The sequence below is a fragment of the Aethalodelphis obliquidens genome, unplaced genomic scaffold (genome assembly GCF_003676395.1).
Source record: "Aethalodelphis obliquidens isolate GAN/ISIS:26980383/991018 unplaced genomic scaffold, ASM367639v1 scaffold3, whole genome shotgun sequence".
Lineage (NCBI taxonomy): Eukaryota > Metazoa > Chordata > Mammalia > Artiodactyla > Delphinidae > Aethalodelphis > Aethalodelphis obliquidens.
The window spans coordinates 59,799,822-59,825,825 of NW_020837947.1; the positions used below are offsets into that span (position 1 = coordinate 59,799,822).

At 40.2% G+C, this 26,004-nt stretch overlaps 1 protein-coding gene and 1 pseudogene across 1 annotated transcript in view; one reads left to right on the forward strand and one right to left on the reverse strand.

The window, feature by feature from the left end:
* KLHL32 (kelch like family member 32) overlaps window positions 1–26,004 on the reverse strand; it is a 268,165-nt gene that overhangs the window by 57,432 nt on the left and 184,729 nt on the right. Inside the window, exon 7 of the mRNA XM_027090215.1 lies at window positions 24,731–24,946. Within this exon, the coding sequence (XP_026946016.1) occupies window positions 24,731–24,946 (216 nt within the window). The remainder of the gene's footprint in view (window positions 1–24,730; window positions 24,947–26,004) is intronic.
* LOC113613250 (uncharacterized) lies at window positions 5,191–5,298 on the forward strand (annotated as a pseudogene).

Sequence of the window (26,004 nt, forward strand, 5' to 3'; positions counted from 1 at the left end):
CCACAACTAGACTCTGCCTCTAAGAAAATTTCTAAGGAATCAAACTAGCAGTGGAACAGTGACCACTGTGACCTATCTCTGATTCATTTCTGGCTTTCTGTCTACTTATCACCCCTTACGTCACAATATCATGATGGTTTCCATGTTCAATTTCCCCAAATACTATGTATTACAAACTACTTTGTGAACATACATTTAATTTGCACTTTCTGGGATAATGTTTATCTTATTTATCGCCAGTATGTCTAACTTCTCACATTTTTCATATAATTTTCACACATTTATTATTTATAAATATTTTCAGACTACACAAGTCATTCATACTTGTTGGGTTTACCTTTTCTCCAGATCAAAGGTAAATATAATTTACAATTCTGCCAACTTTGAACCAATCTCACCTGGATATAGTGTTATTTACAGATTTAAACCCAGTGCTTCTCAAACCTAACATGTGCATGAATTACCTGGTTTTCCTGGGCAAAATGCAGATTTTGATTCAATAGGGAGGGGGAGGAGGACTGCAAGCCTGCATTTCTAACGTCTCCCAGGTGATGCATAAGCCGCTAGTCCATGGACCACGTTTTGAGTAGGAAGGTTTTAGACAGATTCCCATTTATGAGACTGTAAATTGCTGCTTTATAAGAGTAAACGAAGTCTGCTGTTTCAAATTTTAAAAGGCTTAAATTAAATGAAGTTTAAGTAGGATGCTTTAGTAAAGATATAGGGCATGTGTAGCTAATACCATAGGTAAGACAGCATATTTCTTTTGTAGTAAGATATGGGTAAGCTCTTACTATGGGTAAGACAGCATTTTTTTTTTTTTTTTTTTTTGCGGTACGCGGGCCTCTCACTGTTGTGGCCTCTCCCGTTGCGGAGCACAGGCTCTGGACGCGCAGGCTCAGCGGCCACGGCTCACGGGCCCAGCCGCTCCGCGGCATGTGGGATCTTCCCGGACCGGGGCACGAACCCGTGTCCCCTGCATCGGCAGGCGGACTCTCAATCACTGTGCCACCAGGGAAGCCCAGACAGCATATTTTGAGACCTTGGCTCTATAAATCCATGGCTGATTCTGATAGCATAAAAGCAAGTCATATAAAAACTCTGCAGTTTTGCTTCTGCAATAATACATAAACAAAAGTAAAAGTGTTACTGTACTCAGTTTTTACTCTGGTGAAAATATAAGAGAGAAAAATCACTGAAATCATGGATAACTCTTACTTATCCAAATAATGGAAGAAATGTCACAGAAAATCCAAAACAATGGGCTACCTCAAAAACACTTCTACACCATGAACCTCTCCGGAGCACTATTCATTGCCATGCTGAATTAAGGGCAAGGTGGTAGAGGCAACCCTGGAGCCCATTTTAAGAGGTTTGGAAACTACAATAAACAGAAGACTGATTCATCATCAGGGCATCATGGAACACAAAGACCACAGCTAGCTTTTTGGGGGCTTAATGTTTGAAAATGTTTGTTCTGGGAACTTTTGGCTTTTAATGATACTACACTTAGAAAGCATAACCCAGGGAAGGCTAATATCCTATTCTATCTTACTTATTCTGGCACACTGACATCCCCATCACCCTAAACTCTAGAATATTTTAATTGAGTGTGGGGGTGGAATGGAGCATATAGTGAATGTTTTTTGGGGTTTTTTTTGCGGTACGTGGGCCTCTCACTGCTGTGGCCTCTCCCGTTGCGGAGCACAGGCTCTGGACGCGCAGGCTCAGCGGCCACGGCTCACGGGCCCAGCCGCTCCGCAGCATGTGGGATCTTCCCGGACCGGGGCACGAACCCGCGTCCCCTGCATCAGCAGGCGGACTCTCAACTACTGCGCCACCAGGGAAGCCCTATAGTGAAAGTTTTATCTCAGACTCTTTAGGTAACAAAGCCAGCAACAGTGGAAAAGAAATCAAGGATTCAGTTTGGGAGGGCAGATCAAAGAGTACTTAGGAAACAGGGCAATTAGGCAAGATGTTTCCTAAACCATCTGAAACACAGGGACTGTCATCTCCAAAGACTATAGGAGATCTCCTAAGCACCCTACCTAACCGAGTCTAGTACGTCTTACCCTGATGGAGAATTGTGCCTTCCTAAAAGGAGCATTGGCTACAGCTTATTCCAACATCAACTCATCTCATCCTCAGATTCTTGATAAGAACAGTGTCTGGCACGTAGTAGGCTAAACACAATTGTTGCAGAATGGAAAATCCTTTAACTATTCTTAGGCTATTTGTCATATTTCTCTTGAACCAACAACATCAGTTCCTTAATATATTTATTTATCTATCTATCACAGTCTTCAATTTCCTATTTTATTATCTCATCTTTGTGGCTTTCCTATAAAGCCCTTATAAGCTCACAAAACTCCCCACGGCAGCATGCTCACAAAACTCCCCACGGCAGCATGACTTACTTATATAAGGCCCTTGTTTTACTCCCTCCATAACTGATGCTGGTCACCTCTATTTGACATTCTTGGCAATTCAATGAACATAGTAATCTGTTAATCCCTCAAATATAAAGTATTAGGGCAAGAAGAAACTTTAGAGTACTTTTGGTTCAAGCTTCCCAATTTTACTAATAGAAATAAAATCCAGACAAGCTATTTGACTTACTGCAAGTCATGCAGCTGATTAATGGAAAAGCTGGAACCAGAAATCCAGTTTTTAAGTTATATAATGTGTTCTTCTATTATATCATATCATTATTATATCATATATTTTTCCATCAATAATTATTTTAAGGTAGAATCCAAGCACTCAAAACCAAATGCACTCAAAACCAAACTTAATGTCCATATTGTCCATTTTCTAAATTAGAAAACTAAAGTCTGATTTTTTAAAACGTATACTTTGCTTCTAGATAGGTGACAATATTTTTCAATGAGTCTCATTTATGGATTACTTTTACAGAAAAACCATGCATTTAATTGTATGGATTAAAGAGTTTGTAAGTAAAGAATAAGTCTTTAGGGGAAAGGGCTTCCTTTGAGTATTGAATTATTGTTTCACTTTTTATTGGAATATGTATTTTAACTCTAGGTTATTCCTTGTTAACTAAACCTGGCTCAAAAATATATGGACCGCGATGAAGAGTGGCCCCTGCTCGCTGCAACTAGAGAAAGCCCTCGCACAGAAACGAAGGCCCAACACAGCCAAAAATAAAATAAATAATAAATAAATAAAAATTAAAAATATATATGGAAAATAATCTCTTCCTTTTAGTGTTCTCAGTGTATCTCCACTGATTGCTATTCTGTGAATAGAATATATAATACATAATACTAAATATAAAAGTATATAATTTTAAATTATGCAAAATTTTCTCTAATTCCATTAAAATATATAATCTGCTCATATGTATTTCAGAAATATGTCAATTATATGAACGAATGTTACATTACTAACATTATAAGCCCTCAAGTTATGATCCAAATTCCTCTACTGTTCTTGCTCAAACACACCCAGATAGAAACTACTGCTTTAAAATCTACCTCTGCTTATGTATGTGCATACGTCTGTGTACTACCCAACGTGACCCCGAAGCAATGCCAAAACAATAAGAAATTTTACACTCACATATTTCCTGGAAAATATATGAATTATGAAGTCATCTCAAATCCAAGAATACACATTAATGCACTCTTCCATAAAACTGCCTTTATATCTTGCAACCATATATTAAAAATGCCCTTTACAAAAGCAGTTCTCATCAGATGAGTGATCAAATGTCCTTAACTAACGCTGACAAAAGATAAAGCTCTTACAACACTGTTGAAAAGCAGTAACTATTTCTTTCTCTTGGTTCACAAGAATTCTTTTTCACTGAAGAGGATATTCTCATCACAGAATTCCTCAGCCAGAGCTGAATGAGCAAGAACCGGTATTTTTGCCCCCAGTCTGATTCTGCCCCCTTGGCCCGGGGCAGCTATAATTATTCTCCTATTTTAAAACCTGGTTGCAGACAGCTTTGCTGAAGGGGCAAACTGAGCCCCGCCTTTTGCAGGAGCCCATGCTGTGAAGGCACAAGTGTCTATATCCTTGCCAGTCCTGTCATCCCACTAAGATAAGCCAGGGCACCAGTCTCCCCTCAGTGCCCAAAAGGCAGCACAAATTCCACGGTTCTGCAAATTCAGAAAGGAACAAAGGAAGGGCACAGGAACAAATATGCAACCACCTGGCATTCCTGAAGCTCCACCAAAGAGCCTGGGATGTTAAAGAGCACTTGGGCAACAAAGAGTGGGGAGCCATGAGCGAAAGCGTTAATAGAATGAATACAATGCACAGACAGAATTTTTCCTTTCCAAACAGAGGATCAAGGATGCTCACCATCTTCTAATCCATGTCCTCAAAGGGAAGTTGCACTGACTATTATATATTGCATTCAAGTACACTATCTCGTGTATTATTTTATAATGCCTTAAATTCAAATAAACGTAAACATAAAACTTTAGCAAGATACCCTTTTAATATTATAAAGTTTCTTTAGATGATAAATGTGGAAAGTTTCCCTCCTGTATGTGAACAGGTGTTGAGACTTGCCATGTTAAACTACTGATACATAGAATCTCATTTCTTTAACATGAGTCATGTTAAAGCTCTAAATAGTGACATATTAAACCAGAATAATGACTGACATAGAGAGGAAAGTTCATATTAATAAATAAGTGCACAAAATTTTATAGCCCTGTTCTCTTCTTTGAGACCAAATGAAAGATTTCTGTTCAAAAAGGCAACATTCCTATCTAAAGACACCAGAAACTAGGAACATAAGATCAGGGGTATGTCGCTCTACCAGAACAGTGAAAACGGTACAATGGAGGAATATTAAAAATTATAACAGTGCTCACTTGAGTGCTGTAATTAAAACTGTGTCAACATTTTGCTTGTAAAACAGATTTTTCAAGGGAGGTTGTACATTAACCATTATAGCTGACTACAAACTTATAAAAGACACAAAGGCTATTTTTTCCTCTAAGAAATATATTTCAATAGAATCAAATCTGATGTGGTCCCAGGTTCATATACTGTCAGAAAAAAAAAACTGACAGATTTTAAAAAGAATATTCAGCTTAGTAGATATGATAATAACACATATTCTTTCATTGTTCATTTAAAATTTTATGAAGCTGGAAGACTGACAAATGCTCTTATTTTCACCTTTAGCAAAAAATTTGTGCTTTGATAATACTTTGGTTTCTCTTCAGATTGTATAAATCTTTTACCTTTTACTAAAGATTTCCGTGGAAAAGAACAGTTATGAGGGGTTTTTTCAAGGGTTTAAAAAAAACCCATGATGTATACAACTTACCTTCAAATGGCTCAGGAAAAAAAAAGCACACATGTGTGCGTGCGCTCTCTCTCTCTCTCTCTCTCTCTGTTTAGATATCTATCTATTCTCCTATTACATATATCTACAGATATTTATAGATAGATATCTAGATAGTGAGACAGAGACAGAACGTATGATAAAGCAAACGAAGTAATTTACTTAAGAAATGAGCAAATCATATGGGTGTTCTTTACTATTCTTATTCTTGCAACTTTTCTATAAGTTTGAAATTATTTTTAAATAGAAAATTGAAAGAACAAAAAAGTGCTGATAACCATCTTTAATACATTTCTTTTTTCATAAAAGTACATACTGCCAAGCATCAAAAGCAGGAGCCCTTGCAACCAAGGATGTCTCTTTCCCGTAGACAGCGATAAACACATAGGAATGGAGGAATCACAAGGAAACCTGTTCTGAGGCATGCCACATTTAAGTTCCTGGTATTTGTGAGGACAAATACAAGCGACCTGAGTTGGTTCAGTCTTATAACACAAGGCGATTTTTTAAAAGGTAAACTGTGTGTCAAGATGAAGAGAAAACAAAGATAGGAAAAGAGATGAGGTTAGTATACTGTGATGCCTTTTCCACCTCGAGAATTGGCCCCCAATTTGAGCTGATCTTTGAAAAGTCAATACAAAGAACAGCAAGAGTATGTAGCCGACACTGGACCAGTCATTTGGCTTCTCATCTGTAAAACAAGTGAATTGATGAGAGAGTCTCTTTTATCTCTAGTATGTATGTCACTTACAGATCCACCAAAAAGAAATATTTTAAAGTAGAATCCTCATATACACACTACTATATATAAAATAGATAACCAACAAGGACCTACTGTATAGCATAGGGAACTATACTCAATATTTTGTAATAACATGTAAGGAAAAAGAATCTGAAAAAGAATATATATATATGTATATATGTATAACTGAATCACTTTGCTGAATCACTTTTGCCTGAAACCAATACAACATTGTAAATCAACTATACCTAAAAATAATAATAATAAAATTTTTAAATTAAAAGTTTGAAAACTTAAAAAAAAAAACCATAAAGTAGAATCCTCCAACATTCCTACAGGTGGGAGAGACAATAAAAATTAATCACTGTGGGGCTTCCCTAGTGGTGCAGTGGTTGAGAATCTTTCTGCCAGTGCAGGGGACACGGGTACGAGCCCTGGTCTGGGAAGATCCCACATGTCGCGGAGCAACTGGGCCCGTGAGCCACAGCTACTGAGCCTGCGCGTCTAGAGCCTGTGCTCCGCAACGAGAGGCCACGATAGTGAGAGGCCCGCGCACCACCATGAAGAGTGGCCCCCGCTCGCCACAACTAGAGAAAGCCCTCGCACAGAAACGAAGACCCAACACAGCCAAAAATAAATAAATAAATTTTAAAAAAAATTAATCACTGTGTCTAGTATCCAAGTCACAGATTTCTATAGCACAAATAGTTTTTATAAATCTCTTTTCAGAAAAACAAAGTGATGGTTTTTTTGTCTGTAATTCTGAACTCAACAGAAATACACACACACGTGTGTGGCATGTGAAAGTGCATGTGTACACAGGCTCACATAAAAATAAAATAATCTCAGCCAAAAAACACACATTTCAAGTTTGTAAGTGATTGCTTCAAGGTACTATTTATTTAAAATCCCAGAATGTGGTTTTATTTAGAAATGAAAATATTTAGTAAACTATTCACATGAAATTTTACCTCAAGACACTCTTTAAATACACCACCCCCATATCTGGAGTATACAAAGCTTTTTATATAGGAAGAATGTCCGACAGGACAAGAAAAACAATTAACGTCACCTATGCCAAAGATGCTGCAGGGAAAATGGAACCTATTCCTGGTCTCCTCACACTTGAGCAAAATACAGGAACAATTAGAAATAGCTTCCTATACTTGCCTTCAGTGGTCTCTGAACCAAAAGATAATACTCATTCATCTAATCATTGATAGCATCAGAGTATCATTTGAGGCTAGACTGACGGGTGAGAGTTCTAAGTAAGATATTAGTGATGCATATTTATTTGTGACGACTTTCTGGGTATAAAAGGTAATGTGGTCAGTGAAATATTAAGCTTATATTGTCAGAACAACACTGGAAAATCAGAGAAAACCAATTTGGTCAATAGAAGAAAACCCTGCTGTATCCCATTGGCAACAGGGAGTAGAAGTGACCCTAGCTGGGTCACACCATGTCACGTTATTTTCCAGCTACTGCATGCATTGAGGATGCATTATCAGGGTGAAGTCAACTGAAAGGACAGGGAAATCCTGATGCTTTTTTCTACCGCTAATTGGTACATGCCCATAGATGTGCATATGACACAATGAAAAGGAGACAAGATTTGATGTCAAAAGACCTGTTTCTGAAACTTAACACATTTGAGCATTTATGAAAAACACAAATATACTGAGGCTCAGTTTCATCACCTGTAAAACAAAGATGATGTTGTTTACATCATAGGGTCAACACAGGATTGAATGAGATAACATGTGAAAGTGCTTAATAAACTATGACATTTAGACAATAAACAGAATTAATATGATGCAATGCACCACCAAGAGATGGAGCTAATCCTCAACTCAACTATCCTTCTGAATTCATGATAAAGCCAGCACAGACAATTCTTATACAACACAATATTGCACAATATTGACACAAATTTTGAGAGATCTCTGTAGTTGATAAGGAATTTGCTACACAGTATTAAACACTTCACATGCTATAAACTGATAATAAAAGCATGGCAGATAATCTGTTGCAGATTAAAAACTAGCCCTTATGATAAGCCTATTTCCACACCAATGAATTCAGTAATTCTAACCCAGTTATTAAAGGTGTGTGGCCTTGTTAAACCCCAGTCAGAGAAACATGAATGAATGAAAAGAGAGACACAGACATAAACCTACTTGTCTCTGTATAACACTCAGTATACATTCACTTTCTTTACTTGGCTTGAGTGTCCCATTAAAAATATTCGAATTCATGTCCATCAGTTCCCTCAAATCTCAACTCAGTTAACTTAGTGGCAAGGAAAAATATGTATAAACTAAGCTATCTGGCTTGAAAAAACTAAAATAACAATTGATTGAGTTGATTACTTTCTTCCTGTTTTGTTGCTCTGGGGTAAATGATACAATCACGAATCTTTTCTTTTAGTTTTTTCATTCATCCACCCCTCAATTTCTTATTGAGTGCCCAATATCTGCCAGGAACTTACTTGGTGAGAAAGAAGATCCTCATTGGTACACATATATACAGTCTTCTTGCCATTCACTTTCAAGCTCTGTTAACACCATACATCTCAAGCCTTACTCTTAACCTCAAGTGTCTTAACATATCCCTGTAAAATATACCCAGGGAGTATGAAATTAGGGGAAGAAAAATCCTACAATTTTGGAAGGTTCAGTCTATTGTAGGCAGATTTTCAGACACAAGCAAAAACCATCTTTTTATGTTGCCATTTCCCTCATGGGTGTTTTAAATGTTGCTGGTACATTTTTAAACTTTATAGTTTTTTTAAAAGCTGTTTAATTTGTAAACATGCCCTGGAGCATCCTGGGGGCATCAAGCCTTTGAATATTTCTTTATAAACTGATTTAATAATAATGAACCAATTACAGGTTCACTGGCACATACACTCCCCACCTGAAATGAAACCTTTAATGACCAAAAGGAGCTCACAGGCTCAAGCAGCTGCCCCAGCTCACAGATACAGAGATAGTCAAATCCCTCAAACAAGTGGTACTGTGATGAATTTAGATGTTCAGGAAGTACCTATGCTGCGTTTAAGGGTTAATGTTGGCAGCCTCCGAGTAAAAAGAAAAGAATCCTCAAAGGTCAGTTTAAACGTTAATTTAGGGCTACAGAGTACAGTAATTGGAGTGGGGAACCCAGTACCTGATGCCCATGACTAAACACGGTCAGAGGCCAGACTCTACTATCAAGGGGATGGAGCTGGTGGGCTGCGGTGCCAGGGCCTACACCCTCGGTGAGTTGCAAAGAACACACATAAATGCCATGCCAACCACTGACCTCCTTCACTATGTGAATTTCACCCTGCCTACTGATGCCTGAAAAGAATACTTCACACTGCATTCTCCAACTTCATTTTATCACTGTATAAGTAAGTGGGTAACGCTGAATCCTCTATTCACACCTTGAAGCACCTTTGAGTATAATATACAAGTGATACTTCTGTCAAAGAAGATACATTTTTTTTTAGCACAATGATGACACATTTTTGAGTGGGGGAAGTGGCTTACAGAGCCAATTTATAATAGTCATGTACAGAAAATGGGTATGTGGGCAGACGGGCCCAGTGCAGGAGAACCAGTGGCTTGACAATCTCAGAAGACCTGTGAGCGGGGAAGGGGCTGCAATGGGTGAGGGAAGGAGTACTAGAAGGTAGTAGCCGTTCCAAAGGTTGCCTGGTGAGGAGGTGTGTATCTCAGTCCCAGGGCCAGCCACCCAGAAGGAAATGTGTGGGAATTATGAGAAATCACAGATCCAAGACATCTTCATAAGGTTAGGAGGAACAATGTGTTGGAACCTTGAAGGCAGAGACAGAAGGGTTGAAGAGGAAAGAGAAACTGGGTCCAATGACTGCCAGCCCCGCGAACAGAGGAAATGCCAGCCCAGGCCGGGAGATGAGGTGTGAGACACTCTGAGGACCCTCTGAAGGGGGACATCACTGCTGAGGGGATGCAGTTTCAGTGAACGGAGTCAGCGTGAGAGCACAGTTCTGGGAATGTGGTGGAGAGCTTATGAGGACATAGGGAAAGTCCTTGGTTTTGGGATATCAGTTTTCCACAACAGGTAAAGGGTTCAACAGGTTGGGGGAAGGCAGAAACCCAGTCAGGCTTGGACCAAAAACAGTTTGAAAGAATGAATTATACTTCAAGAAGAAATTCTTTGCGTAAGTCTCATTAATTTGTAAACATAGTGAATCTAAAAATAAAATATAGATACCACTGTGACAAGTCACACTATTTTTTAAATACCAAAAAACTCTCTCTTGATTGACTGATACATTTCTCCCCATTTAACTTTTTACTCCCCATTGCTGGAATAAAAACAAGACATAACTAATCAGTAATTTTACTAAGCACCCCTGAGAGTGATTTTATGCATGCTATCCAGAAAGCTAAACAAAAATAACCATTTGTGGTCTAGTGCAGTGAAGAATCTGGTGAGACTATATATATATATATATATATATATATGCACAATCCTACTCTCATATCTTTTAAAATATTTTAAACAGCACTGTTGCTTAAATAAGGGCTGCATTAAAATAGTAACTGGGGGCTTCCCTGGTGGCGTAGTGGTTGAGAGTCCGCCTGCCGATGCAGGGGACACGGGTCCGTGCCCCGGTTCGGGAAGATCCCACATGCCACGGAGCGGCTGGGCCTGTGAGCCATGGCCACTGAGCCTGCGTGTCTGGAGCCTGTGCTCCGCAACGAGAGAGGCCACAACAGTGAGAGGCCCGCGTACTGCAGGAAAAAAACAAAAAAACAGTAACTGGATTCAATGACAATTCATTTTTTGAGCCTCTTCACGTGAGACTGAATTATCGCTTAATGACTCTCTTTACCATTCAAAAACGAATAGCTTTTTTTTTAAAGCAAGAAATAGTGTGAAAATAGAACACTTGAAATAAAATTATAATCATTATGATACTGTCACTTTAACATCTATAGACTTAATTGTTTTACAATTGACATGTGAGAAAAAACGTCCAAGGCTAGATAGAAATATGCTGCTGAATGTTCACTGGGGGAAAAAAACCTGAAGACAACACAAATGAAAAAGCAGAACAATGATTCTGGCTCTTAGGTGCCTAATCTAGGAGACCACTATGCACAGCTTGGAGACAGAACTAAAGGTTTCCTTTATTTTTCTTTTTAAAAGGTATGCATAAAAGAAGATTGTAATGAGCTACACATTGTAAAGACTATTAGGTGCCTGCATCTTTTTTACCCTACGCTTCAAAAGGCAACAAGATTAGGCGCTGGGATTATACAAATTGAAATTTGCAACTTTTAATAACCTTCGTACTCCTGCAGACAAATATCTGTCTCCCTGGCTCAACCCCTCCCCCATGCTTCCCAAGAAGGGAAAAGGAGTCAGATGTTGCCCTTGGAAACAAGAATTCATCAAACTATTCTGAGACATGCTGCTGAGAGAAACATAAGGAGAATGGAGCCTTCAGTTCCATATATGCGCCCATTCTGAATTTACTAGCTTTGCTGGTTGGTGTAAGAAACAGGGCAGAACAACTGAGGGAGCTGCTGCATTAGCAAACTGGACAAAGTATCCCTGTCGTTTATACTTCCCCACTGCACAACCGGGATGGAAACATTTGCTCTATTGGAAGGCAGTGATAAGGATGGACTTTTAAAGTTTCCATTTTTAAGTGAAAATGAAAGAAAAATGCTCTTATAGATGTGTTGTGCCTTTGAGCTCCATTTGAAAAAAGAAAAAAAAAAGGCAGAGAAAGCTGCTGTGAAGGTCACCGAGTGAAAGAACTTCCTCAGGGCACAGAATAAATTAAATCCCAAGGAAAAAATAAAATGTGATTTCCAGAGTGTGAGGCACAAACTCCAAAGACAATGATTGACAGCCAAACTATATCCATGCAATATCCAAGACTGCACGTTCTCATTTACCTCAGTGTAGCCAGCAAGCGCCCATTAAACATCCGTCTGATGCCCAAATTAACCTTCTTGGCAAACTGAAAGAGGCACAAACTATCATAATCAACCTTTCATTATCACAGCAGCCTCTAGTTAAAGGGTCAGAATAATTGTGCCATCAGAGCCTTGATTGTTTTCAATCAACAGACGGCTGGAGTGACAGCTCGGTGATGGAGGGGTCTGATGAAACCGCACCAGGCCTAATCAGAGCAGATGAAAGGAAGGCATGATTGGTGCAAATGCACAGTCGTGCCTCTCCTTTTCATTTACAATCTGAAATTACTCTTAAATTTGTGGGGCTTTTTTTTTTCCCTCCCTTATGAGTACCACTGAAAGAATGTTTGACTTATTATGAGTTCTGACAGTGCAGAGTTATAAAACACAGGTAGAGTTATCAGCTGAGGCTTTAAGTGGGTATTCAGCATAATTCTAACAAATTCACTCTTGAAAAGCACAAAATGACTGAAAAGGCTTCCAATGACCTAACCTCTCAGTGCTGTTCGATTAACAGACCCATTCATTCTGCTGGCATTCTAAATGATGAGAAGAGAAAACCGAGGGCAGAAATACCCTGTAAATGTTTTCTCTCAACCCCTCTGCTCTGCTTACTTCAGTACTAGTTCCTCTGCCCCAAATCCTTACAGTTCTCGAAGAACACCACATTAAGACCTCAAAGAGCTCATCCATCAGAGGGTATGGATCACATAAGGGTGGTTTTGAGTTAAGAACATGAAGCTATACTGGGAACCACAGGGGTAGGAAAGACTGGAACCCACCAACCCTATGCTGATATCAAGAAGAATATTTGGGGAAAAGGAATAAAACTTTCTGTGATAGGCCAGGCTAAATTTGGCATAAAAGGGATTTGGAGAAAATTGAGACAATATACAGCTTCATTCATATAGCAACAATCCAGACTATAGACATTAATATCTTTAAAAATTTATGATGAATGAAATATACACTTGGAGTAGCAAAAATAAGTTCCTAACTTCTATTTTCTTCCTTAATCTTAGGATCAACCAGCCAATAATGAGAGTGATTATGATTCAGGTCAGTATTGCAAAACGAAGGAAAGTTTTTTAGCTGCAAAAATTAATATGCATGCAACCTGTGGTGTGCGTGTGTGTGTGTCTACCTGCAAGCGTGTGTATGGTGTGAACCCCACCTGTATATGTGTAAGAGACAGGGGAAAGGGTAGTTTTTAACCTCTCTACTCAAAATTTTTACATAAAACTTAGGCCATTTTATTTGCTAGAATGTGAGCTGGAACAATACGATAAGGGTACATAATTAACAAAGTAAAAAGAATTATTAAAAACAGCCGGGGGCTTCCCTGGTGGCGCAGGTAGTTGAGAGTCCGCCTGCCGATGCAGGGGACACGGGTTCGTGCCCCGGTCCAGGAAGATCCCACATGCCACGGAGCGGCTAGGCCTGTGAGCCATGGCCGCTGAGCCTGCATGTCCGGAGCCTGTGCTCCGCACAGGAGAGTCCACAACAGTGAGAGGCCCGCGTACCGCAAAAAACAAACAAACAAACAAAAAAACAGCCTGGAATTTTCCATGCAATATTTAGCAAAATTTGTCCCCTCATAGCTAGACCTCATTTTATGGGTTAATTGCTCACAGCAAAAGTATTGAGAATGCACAAAATTCCCATAGTTCTACTTACATGTAAATATACCTCAAGCAGGATATTACTAAATCTGTCATATGACTTTCTGTAGCATTTCAAAGTTTTCATTTTGACTGTTTTTATAGGAGACAATTCTCAAAGGAAGATATCTGGCACATGGCTAAAACACAAGTATTTTCCAAATCCATCCTTGTTCTCCCACCAATTCCTTAAGCACCCCATCCTTCAGTAGTCACCTTACTTCTCATGTGCACATAGGCGCCCCCAGCAAGCTTTATCGATGACCGGGCTCTGTCATCTCCTGAGGGCTTCGTTCTTCTCCCAGAGTAGCACTGGCTTTTAAGGCACAACTTCCTTCTGCCCGGAAGGTAGTTTGTATATTGGTCAAACAGGAGTGGCTCTGGGATACTGACAGCACACGGGATTTAAAAGATCTCCTGTTCACAGAACAGGAGGATGAAAAGCAGGCCGACCTGGGTCAGTACCTGTTCTAACCTCTCGAATCCAAGAGGTGTGGAATTCATCATTCGAAAGCACTACATAGCCCCTCTACACGGCCTAAATTGTACAAGAGATGAAAAGAGCAGAAAGATTCTTCAGGGGACCTGGCAACCTGACAAATCAACCCCTTTGTTTACTCTTATTTACTCTTTCTATTGGGCTTCACTCCAGAGTATACAGTCCCAGCAGTGGGCAGAATAAGAAATCACTTACAGCCCTCGGCAGGTTCAATGTCATTCTCACAGCCAAACAGAGGGACGCCTAAAGTCTATCTGTCTCTTAACCAAGCGTCGTCCTTTCTGGATGGAGAAGTCTAGTTTTACTTTCAGCTGTGAGTAATTTTCCATTGTGATTGGCTGACCTATAGTCAATTTAGTATAATTAATGCCAAATTACATTGTAATTCACCTAGAATTACAAATTAAAAGCTATATTAAGAGCAAATGAATTAATCAAATTAATGATATTATGCTCACTTGTTTTAAAGTGTTAATAAGACAGGTCCTCCTAAAACGTTTAAACTTCAGTGCACCATCCATCACTACTTCAATTACCTGATTTCCTTGCGTAGCCAGAGGAGGTGGCATGTGGGCATTTCTCATCAACAAGAACACACACAAAGAAGATAAGTGCATTCAGCCACCAGCTGGCCCGGCTCTTTTTAGCTTCTGTTCTTGAAGCATAAGTAATATCTGTGCCACTTACTGGAACTGACTTGCAATACTTCCTGTCGGGACTTCCCTGGTGGTCCAGTGGTTCACCTGCCAATGCAGGGGACACAGTTTCGAGCCCTCATCCAGGAAGATCCCACATGCCGCAGAGCAACTAAGCCCGTGTGCCACAACTACTGAGACTGTGCTCTAGAGCCCGTGAGTCACAACTACTGAGCCCGCATGCCACAACTACTGAAGCCCACGCTCCTAGAGCCCATGCTCCGCAACAAGAGAAGCCACCACAGTGAGAAGCCTGAGCACCGCAACTAGAGAAAGCCCACGCACAGCAACGAAGACCCAATGTAGCTAAAAATAAAGAAATAAATAATAAAAATAAATTAATTATAAAAGAAATTTTTTAAAAAATACTTCCTATAGACAAAGGGGAACAATGCAAAAACCTGTGCTATTTATCTTCAGAACCCATCAAATATTTTTTTTTCCTAAGAGAATTTTTCTTCCTGGTTATGTTTTGTCTACCAGAATATTGAAATCTGTTTTCATTCCTCCAGTGTGGCATCTCAAGGAACAAAGAGGCAGTCAGATTAAGGAGGAGAACCTCACCACAGAGAATGCATTACTCTGTACTGTGGACACAAAAGAAGTCTAAGAATTATCTTTATCTCTGAAGGCTGCCCACGATTACTCTCTTAGAATAGCCACCTTTCCCCTCCAGGTGTGTTGAGTTGAGAGATGTTCTTCCTTGTTTTCACTTGTAGCAGAAGTCCTGGAGGCAGGAGTGGGAGAAGCAGGGTGTAAGGATGTCAGTATTCAACAATAAATGCCAAGGTTTCCCCAGACTTCTCTTTGGAATATAAACAAGTCTAGAGCCTCCAGGTCATTCCACGGCTAAGTTTAGATCCTCTCCTCTAGAATGCCCAGAACAGGTGATCTCCATGGTCTGACGTGGCCAACTGGCATGAACACTGTGGCCGGCAAGCACTCAACTGGCTTGATAAGGATCCCTATAGAAATAGTTTGGCGATGCAGGACATGGGGCAAGGCTCATTTCTATTGGAAAGAGACTAACATTTATCAATACTAATGAATTAATATTTTTCTCCCTTTCTCTTAAACCCCATATCTAGGCCATCACCCAGCTGTCAATTTCTGCTGAATAAATTTCTCAATTTCAATATTCAGGGGTAAAATGAAGATATCATGATGAATCATTTCCATTTGTTCCATCCACACTCTAACAACAGTCTGCAGACTTCCCACCACGCAGTCTGTAGGGCTGCAGCAGAAATAACCACGCTCTAGGTTCTTCTTCACGCTGATTTAAATCTCTTGATCAGATTTTTTTTTTTTTTTTTTTTTGCGGTACGCGGGCCTCTCACTGTTGTGGCCTCTCCCATTGCAGAGCACAGGCTCCGGACGCACAGGCTCAGCAGCCATGGCTCACGGGCCCAGCCGCTCCGCGGCATGTGGGATCTTCACGGACAGGGGCACGAACCTGTGTCCCCTGCATCGGCAGGCGGACTCTCAACCACTGCGCCACCAGGGAAGCCCTCTTGATCGGATTTTTAAGTGATCCTCCCTTATGGGCTTTCTCTTCCTGCTTTATACTTTATCACTTTATACCCTGAAGGAATGAAAAGTGGTTCCCTACCTCTGCCAGAATTCGCCATTCACTCCTTCTCAACAAACCATCTAGGGCCTCAATTTTCCAGTCTCTGATAAAGAAAGACCCTCAGCAACACTTTCTTGTATGACTTTTATTAGAGTCATTTTTGCAACTTCCCAAAGCTGCACAACAGGTGAAAGTGAAAATTGGTAATTTATTAGGAAACGTATACTGCTGGTTCACTCAATATAGAGTAATATGACCACTTTGACTTTTGAGAAGATGTATCAGGTACTTTGAGTTTCTGTTTTCTTAGAGATTTGGAGTATTTGAAGAGAATACAGTGAGACCCACATTGAAACCGTACTGTGAAGGGAGTCAACCATTTATCCTCTGTGAGTTTCCATTTCCTCACTTGTTAAAATCTGGGTAATACTTGCCTTATCAACCTTAATGAGGCTGATGAGAGACTTGAATGAGATTATGTGTGCAAAAATGCTTAAAAAGTATAAAATTCTCTATGGATTTAAATTCTCTAAGGATTTAAATTCTCTAAGGATAATTTCTCTAATTATCATTGCTGCTATTATTATTGATGAACTTCTATGCCTAGCCTCGAGGTTTCTACCTCATGTTTAGCATATAGTTGGGTTTTATTTTTAAATCCCTGATAACCCAGGTAGCAGCAATATTACTGCCAGCTACCAATGCATAAGTAATATTTTCCAGTCATCTTTTTCCTTCTCACAGTAGCAACAACAAAAATATCAGTCTGGAAACAACATGAATCACAATGAAAATTAGAAGCAGAGAACATAAACATGTTATATCTCATAAATCACCTTGTTGTTCCGTTGTGCTCATTTAAGGAAAAGAAAAAAAGGAAGGAAAAAGAACTATTAACTCATGGGAACAGCAGCACATAAATACAAGTCAGGTCTCCGTATTTTCTTATAATCACTGCCCCTCACAGCTACTTGACAACACAGGATCAGCTGGAGCAAAGTCCCTCTGAAATAAATGTGTCATGTGTCTCGCAAAGGCACATGCTCCAGACAAACAACAGCAAGGCCACTAGTCAAGCTCCTCAGGGATGAGTCCTCCCAGAGGAATCAGCTGCATGTAGATCAGGACGAATGACTAAATATACACTCTGGCAGCTCCGAGCACCAAGCCCTGAAATAGCAGACACACTCAGTGTCCAGCTGGGGGCGCTCCAAGGATCAAACATCCTCCAGGCACAGCACTATTTGGGATGTGAACAAACCACTGTTTATTCTCTTCACTAACATTTAGTAAAAAGGAAATGGAGATATCCTCATCACATTTGTAGAAAAGACTGTAGCTACCTGGGAGGGACTGCCAGAAGTTTCAGGAAGAAAATTGAGAAGTGGTACACATTTAATTACTTTAAGGAATGGTAAGTAAAAAAATAAAACGAGATATCATGAAGAAGCCCAGAAAGTGCCTCTCCAAAAAAAAAAAAAAAAATAGTAATGAGACATGCATATATGAAATTATACTGAGGAAGGGTGCAGATATGATGAAAAATTGCAATTTGGGCAGGGGGATGAGGGAATGAGAGTTCTCAGGTCACAGTATTTTATGCCATTTCTAGTTACCAAGGTCCTAGCATTAAGAATGAGGACACCACTTAGCAGAATTTTTTGATTAAATGGTCACCCGCAGTTTGATTTCTTTGAGGCTTGGACTGTACTACAGGGATTGACAAAGGTTTGCAAAGCTGGTTAGAGGGCACATACAATGAACAAGAATTACCAATGAAAAGAGCACTGAAGAAAAGGCAAAGGGACACTGGGGGGTGTTGAAATGTCCAAACAAAAGGATTTCATTTTCCAATCCACCCATACCATTTCAACACAGCCAAAATTAGCACAGAAATCACTACTCTATTTGGCACAGGTCAGTCTCCACTGAGAAGGAATCGGGCGCAGGGGGAAAGAATAGCAAGTGGAAAGTTCCACATCAGACTCTGTAAGATCCATGATAGCAGGGCCACATGGGACCTTTCTGCAACCGACTGCCCAGAACCCATCACGCAGCAGCAGCAGCGGTGCTTGAGAGCACGCGACTGGCTGGAGTAGACACTCGATGACTCTTTAAAATGAATGAAAGATTGAATTTAGCACATGGAGCAAAGAGTCAGAGTTAGCAACATGACACAGGCATGAAGGCAGGCAGAGCTGGCCATTACCCCTTTAATCTGCAGGCACTACACCAGAGAACAGGAATGGCCAAACCCTTCCTCATTTCTCTTAAAGTCATGGGATTAATTTGATGCACCTCTCCGTCCACCACGCCCAAGTATTTTTGCACTTCTATTATGAATTTAGAAGCTGTGGACCAAAGTTGGAAAAACCCAAGAATTAAAAGACGTGAATTTGATTTCTAGCTTTGTTACTTCAGTTTCCCATTTGTGACACAAAGCAAAGGAGCGCAAAGCAATGCAAGATGAAGAAGCACTCTGGAAACTGTGATGTGATATTCAAATGTGAAGTATTATGATAGTATTGTTGGACACACAGTACTGTTTGAAGTCCTTGCTTCTCCCTGGCCAGATGTGCATTTGGGACAGTTTATCATCTAAGAGATAAAAGACGAAAGCTGAGTACGTCACTAGTGTCCTCTATTTTCCAACTATAAAGGGATAGTAGCTTTTTGTTTGGGTTCACTTTCTGGGACTCCTTTTGAGGAAAATGATTAAATCAAACTCTAAGGTGGGTAGTTTGTGGAGTAGATAAAAGCCCAGGAGGGGCTTGTCAAAAAAAAAAAATCACCGCATCTGAGGTTGTTGACTACTCTAAACAGTGTGTGACTTACGTCTCTAGAGATATAAAGTGAATGTGTTATTAACAGATGCTAAGGTCTGATCTTGTCTGACATCAGTGATGTGACCACTGAATTATTTGGTTCTGTTACCCACTGAAGTCCAGGCAAAGTTAGACTCAAAATATAAGGAGGAGCCCTCAACCCAAGGTTAATAAAGGAAGAAAATCACTGACATATGTACTATCCTTATAAAACAGAAAGATAAGGACTTCCCTGGTGACGCAGTGGTTAAGAATCTGCCTGCCAATGCAGGGGGCACGGGTTCAACCCCTGGTCTCGGAAGATCCCACATGCCACAGAGCAGCTAAGCCCACGCGCCGTAACTACTGAGCCTGCGCTCTAGAGCCCATGAGCCACAATTACTGAGCCTGCGCTCTAGAGCCTGTGAGCCACAACTACTGAAGCCTGCACGCCTAGAGCCCGTGCTCTACAACGAGAAGCCACCACAATGAGAAGCCCACGCACAGCAACGAAGAGTAGCCCCCGCTCACCGCAACTAGAGAAAGCCCACGCACAGCAACAAAGACCCAATGCAGCCAAAAATTAATTAATTTTTAATTAATTTTTTAAAGTAAGATAAGTCCTCTTCACTAAAAGTAGGAAGCAGTTAATAGATTAATAATTAAAGGTAAATAAAACTCCACATTCAGAAATAAAGTTAAGATAAATCTCTTTAACCTAATAATTGAACACTTTTATAAAGCTTTTTACCCCAGAATCTAGCTTCTAACACTGTGCCCAGCATAATACCCATTTGTACTTCCACAAACTATCCATTTTTAAGTGTCCTTCTTGTTTCTGCTTCTTCAGAGATGAAGTAATAATCCAGAGAGCTAGACAATGGTTTAAAATCAGAAGGATCCCTCCCAATTGGGGTTAGACCTGGAGAGGGAAATGGAGTTAGCTCACCTGTACCCTGCCTTACATTCCGTGGTTTGGGGCATTTAGTAGGTGCTCAATAAATACTGATGGATGGACAGCCACACTTTCTCCCTATGCTAGCAAATATAAGAATTTACATTATATTCAGGTTTTTCTACAAACTGTACTCTCATGGAAAGTAATCTCCTCCTCATTCTCGGAAAGGAGAACCTGAGATATAAAAGGCGGAGAATGTACTTTCCTGAGAAAAAACAGATTAGCCAGCACTTCCTGTGAAATGAAAACAGACCTAATATGTGGGAGTGGTATGGAACTGTTTCATGATTTCACTCTAAGTTTTAGAGCAGTACCCCCTGGCTCAGTAGTCTGAAAATATACGTTGAATCTAACAAGAGAAATTTAACAGGGCCCTGTTGAAACCAAATCCCAAGTCAAAGCTAAAACCCAAAAGCAAAATACAACAGTGGAGATTTGCCAGGTCACGGATGCCAGTGACCTCATGCCCCATGTTTCTTCCTCGGCTGATTTGCTCATTTTTTAGTCTCCTCTTATTGAGCCCAATAACCAATTTAGTGTCTTTCATCTGCAACCTGAGAAATTGCTGGCCTTGAACCCTAAGACCAAACTGTTGAGCTGAATCGAACTGAACTTTTTTAAAAAAGGATTTTTTGAGGGGACTTCTCTGTCCTTATATATCCAAAGTGTGTATATGCTATGGAGAACAGTATGGAGTTCCTTAAAAAGCTAAAAATAGAACTACCATATGACGCAGCAATCCCACTACTGGGCATATACCCTGAGAAAACCATAATTCAAAAAGAGACATGTACCACAATGTTCACTGCAGCACTATTTACAATAGCCAGGACATGGAAGCAACCTAAGTGTCTATCTACAGATGAATGGATAAAGAAGATGTGGCACATATATACAATGGAATATTACTTCAGCCATACAAAGAAATGAAACTGAGTTATTTGTAGTGAGGTAGATGGACCTAGAGTCTGTCATACAGAGTGAAGTAAGTCAGAAAGAGAAAAACAAATACCGTATGCTAACACATATATATGGAATCTAAAAAAAAAAAAAATGGTTCTGAAGAACCTAGAGGCAGGACAGAAATAAAGACGCAGACGCAGAGAACAGACTTGAGGACATGGGGAGGGGGAAGGGTAAGCTGGGACGAAGTGAGAGAATATGTATACGTACAGTTGATTCACTTTCTTATACAGCAGAAACAACACTGTAAAGCAATTATACTCCAATAAAGATGTTAAAAAAAAAAGTGTGTATATGGGGCAGTATCTACATTACCTGTGAATATAAAGTGAAGTTAACGAATTAGACCAAGTAGTTTCAGGCTATGGAAGGGAGAAAAAAAATGTCTAGGGGGCCTGAAGAAGGCTTCTGTGAGAGAGGACACAAGATAAAGTTTTAAAAGGTCAGATGGAAAAAAAGAGGAGACAAAAAGCACGATCTTGGGGGATTTCATAGGTTTCCAAATCCACAGAATGGTTATCATGGACTGCAGCACATTTTAGCAGGAAAGGGACTGGATAAGAGACAGCAGGAAAAAGTAAAAAAAAAAAAAAAAAGTTTGTTCCCTGGGGATAACTTGATGGTTCTTATGACACATCTTTAGAGCCAAACTGCATGAAGTCTGGTGAATAGTAAAATATTGGGCCTTTTGCCAGATAAAGGGAATATCTCAGATTACATTATCAGTAGATTAGATAGTGGAGGAGCCACATGAGTAGATGTGTGTGTGTATGTTTGCTGCATTCTCACATAAGTTACCAGTTGCACATAATCAAACAGCACTACCCCTCCATCCGCTTTTCTATTACTTGTCCTACTTTGTGCCAATTTCCATTTTTCTCCCCAACACCCCTTGTTTCTGTTCTTCTTTAAGACATGGGATAGGGATTTGTCAAAGTCAATGAGCACTTTATTACAGTGAGAACGTTCCGTAATGAACAATTCAGCAATTTAATGAGATTCTGTAGATCTGTCTCCAGCCTGTCCATCAACTTTCACTTCTATAAAGCACCCTGACACTAATCCTCTGGCATACCCAATCTGCACCCTGGGCTGCATATTAGATTCTTCCATGGTATATTGCATTACTAGTATAACCTCAGCAAAAATGATGAACTTAACTATACTTGAAGCAATATAACTGGACTGATTTGATTTTTATCTATTGGGTTGAGTGTGAGGGAATTACTTATTTACTAAGATAAAGCAAAAAGTTTCTTATTGCCTGCTGAATGACTAAATTGATAATATTTATGTGAGTCTTTTTTAATCCTTTCTTGAGGACCAGGTATAAAAAAACATTGCCTACAGCAGAAAGCATCTTTTGAAATTCTACATTATAAAATTAGTAACATATTTAGAGAGGCAATTATGATAACTTTTTTCTTTTTTTTTTTTTGCGGTACGCAGGCCTCTCACTGTTGTGGCCTCTCCCGTTGCGGAGCACAGGCTCTGGACGCGCAGGCTCAGCGGCCATGGCTCACAGGCGCCGCCGCTCCGCAGCATGTGGGATCTTCCCGGACCGGGGCACAAACCCGTGTCCCCTGCATCGGCAGGCGGACTCTCAACCACTGCACCACCAGGGAAGCCCTATGATAACTCTTATGTGAATAGTATGGAATTTTTGGGCCACTCACACATCTGTACATTACCATGTCGATATCGGGCAGTGCCTTCAACTGTGCCACAAGAAGAGAAGCCACAAGGATGGTTGGCTCACATCTCAATCAGGTTAATTAAATACAGAATTCATTCTAAGTCTTTGTGTTTCCCTTTGGGAAGGAAAGAAAAATTTGGCAGTTCCTCACTTTGAGCTGACCAGAGTAATTCTGATGATTTGTATTTCCCATAGATAATTAAAATTCATACCAAAAACTCACCTTCACCAACACATTTGACCTCTGCCTGAACAACCATTATGAGAAATACCTAAGAAGCAGAAAATAATTTATGGCTTGTATTTTTTCACTGATATTTTCTTCTCAAGACAGCGTGGAATACTGGAGAGATGAGGGCAGGTGTCAACAAATCTGGATGTGAAGGCTGGCTCTGCTCTGTAACCCTGAGGCAAGACACTGAAGCCTCGTTTTGCTTGTCTGGAGGATGGAATGATAACAACCATCCTTCAGGCCTGTTGTGATGATAAGTTAATAAGTCTGCAAAGAGCCCGGGTCCTGAAAGGCCCTCAGTACACTGCAGGCCTTATTATCCTCACTGGTGTAAGCAACAGTGAAGAGGGAAGTTGCTGATTAAAGTAAGATAAAGAAAGAACTAAGGGAGGGGTTTCCCTGGTGGCGCAGTGGTTGAGAGTCCACCTGCCGATGCAGGGGACACGGGTTCGTGCCCTGGTCCGGGAAGATCCCACATGCCGCGGAGCGGCTGGGCCCGTGAGCCATGGCTGCTGAGCCTGTGCGTCTGGAACCTGTGCTCCGCAACGGGAGAGGCCACAACAGTGAGAGGCCCGCCTACCGCAAAAAAAAAAAAAGAAAGAAATAAGGGAGAAAGGCACTGGGAAAATTAGCAATCAGTAGAATCAGATGCTGATAATTAACAGCTACCTATGACTCCATTTTGTCCAGAATTAAAGTATTCTCTGAATGTCATTTGATAAGACACAAGGTATTTATTGCCTTATCAGCTAATAGAAGACTTCATATTTTCCCTTGTATTCTGTATATAAATATTTTTCAAATGATCATGAAATCTTGAAAGTATGGCACCCTAGAAGTAACAGTATGGCTTAGCCACTGCTTCAGAGTAAGACAGACAGTATAAGAAGCAGTGGAAGATGGGCTCTGACTGTTTCCCAAAGACACCGTGTGGATTGTTCAAGGATAGTCACTGGGGATGAGCAGAAATGGATTTCAATTGAATAATCAAATTGAAAACACAAAACATCCTCCTGTCCCCTAGGCAAAGGGTATCTGAAAAGAATGCTATGTCAGGTGAAAAAGCAGGGCTTCGGAAAATAGCAATGAATGCAGAATGAACTAAGGAGGGAGATTTTTCCACCGTCAAGGGAGGAGAGCTTCCTCTCATTTAAGGTCCCAGCTGCTCTCTGCTGCAACAAAGAAATGTTTCTGAATTGTTTCCAGGAAAGCCCAGAATTTATTGATTCCATTGGTCTTAAATAGGCATAAATACCACTTTAACAATCCATCCTTCTCATATTCAGTTTAAGTAACTCTGTTTCGCAGGGGAATAAAAACCCTTGACTCTTTCTGATGTAACCACCTTTGGTTCTGGGAAACCACGGTGAGGGTGTGAGGAATCTCACCTGCGATTCCCTGAGTTAAGCTGAGTGGGCTGAGGCCTCAAGCCTCAAGGGCTGGTGTTCTCCAGTTACTTGCCCATCACGGAACACTGACTTCTAAGACTTCGATTCCAATGTGGACCAAACCAGACAAAATAGTTGTCGTCGTTCCTCAACCCTTTAACATTTAATCATTCCTTTTAATCATGACTTCACGCCCAAAGAGGACCCATGCAGAGTGCCCTTACCTGCCATATCTGCTGTTCACTCAAGGAGGTCAGGCGGTCGCTCTTCAGGACCTCCTGAAGCAGACAATAAGGGAGCGTTAGAATGTCTTCTGGGCGACTCTTCAGGAGCTCAGAGAGATGTTTCACTAAGAAATCGATCACTGCCTTCTCCAACAAAGTGAGGTTAAAGAGGTCAGCAAGTCTGTACAGATCCAAGTAATTAAAGCTATTTAATTCCTGGTGCCAAAAAAAAAAAAAAAAAACGGAGAAAAGATCTCTTAGAAATCAATCCAAGAAAGAGCAAGCAAGAAATTCAGACTGACTCCCTCAAGTCTGCATGACAGGAGTGGGAGAAAGGGAACTGCGCTCCACTGATAATGTAAACAGCAACAACATCCGCAATTATACGGCTCTGGGCAGGGAACTGTTGTTCTAGAATTTAACGTTTTTCCTTACTTTGCCCCTCTTAAAATCAATATACTTAAAGACATCTTAGAAAAGGGACTGAAAGGGGTTTCTGGTTTTACTGGCTAAAATGTTACTTTGCAACTTTTTAGAAACATTTTACCAAAGAAAACAATTTGTCTACCATATTTTACAGCTTTCAGGTGGTAAGTTTTTTCTACTAAAGATAATATGAGGACTTGAGGCTATGGGGAGGGGGAAGGGTAAACGGTGACAAAGCGAGAAAGAGGCATGGACGTATATACACTACCAAACGTAAGGTAGATAGCTAGTGGGAAGCAGCCGCATAGTGACCGCCTGGAGGGGTGGGATAGGGAGGGTGGGAGGGAGGGAGACGCAAGCGGGAAGAGATATGGGAACATATGTATATATATAACTGATTCATTTTGTTGTGAAGCTGAAACTAGCATACCATTGTAAAGCAATTATACTCCAATAAAGATGTTAAAAAAAATTTTTTAAATTAAAAGAAAAAGATAATATGAGGGCAGGTAGAGTGGGAGCCATGACTAGATGACAAAAACTATAGCCCTACTCTTTTTCTAAAACTTCAAATTAAGTACAAATTTGAGCTAAAAACAACCTATCCTGACTTAATGAGCTAAAACAAAGATTTTTACATGTAAAGTCTCAGGAAATGAAGACATCTCACAGATTCCTGTCCTGAATAATTCTATATTGAATCCACCTGAGATGGACGATTTATAATTGTTCTTTGCTTTTTGTTGTCCTCAAAAATTCAGGCAATCAATGACAATCTTTTCAAAGAGTTTCTATAGCAATGCTCCATTGTGGGGGGATTCTACCTGTTTCTACAAGTTCTCAAACTC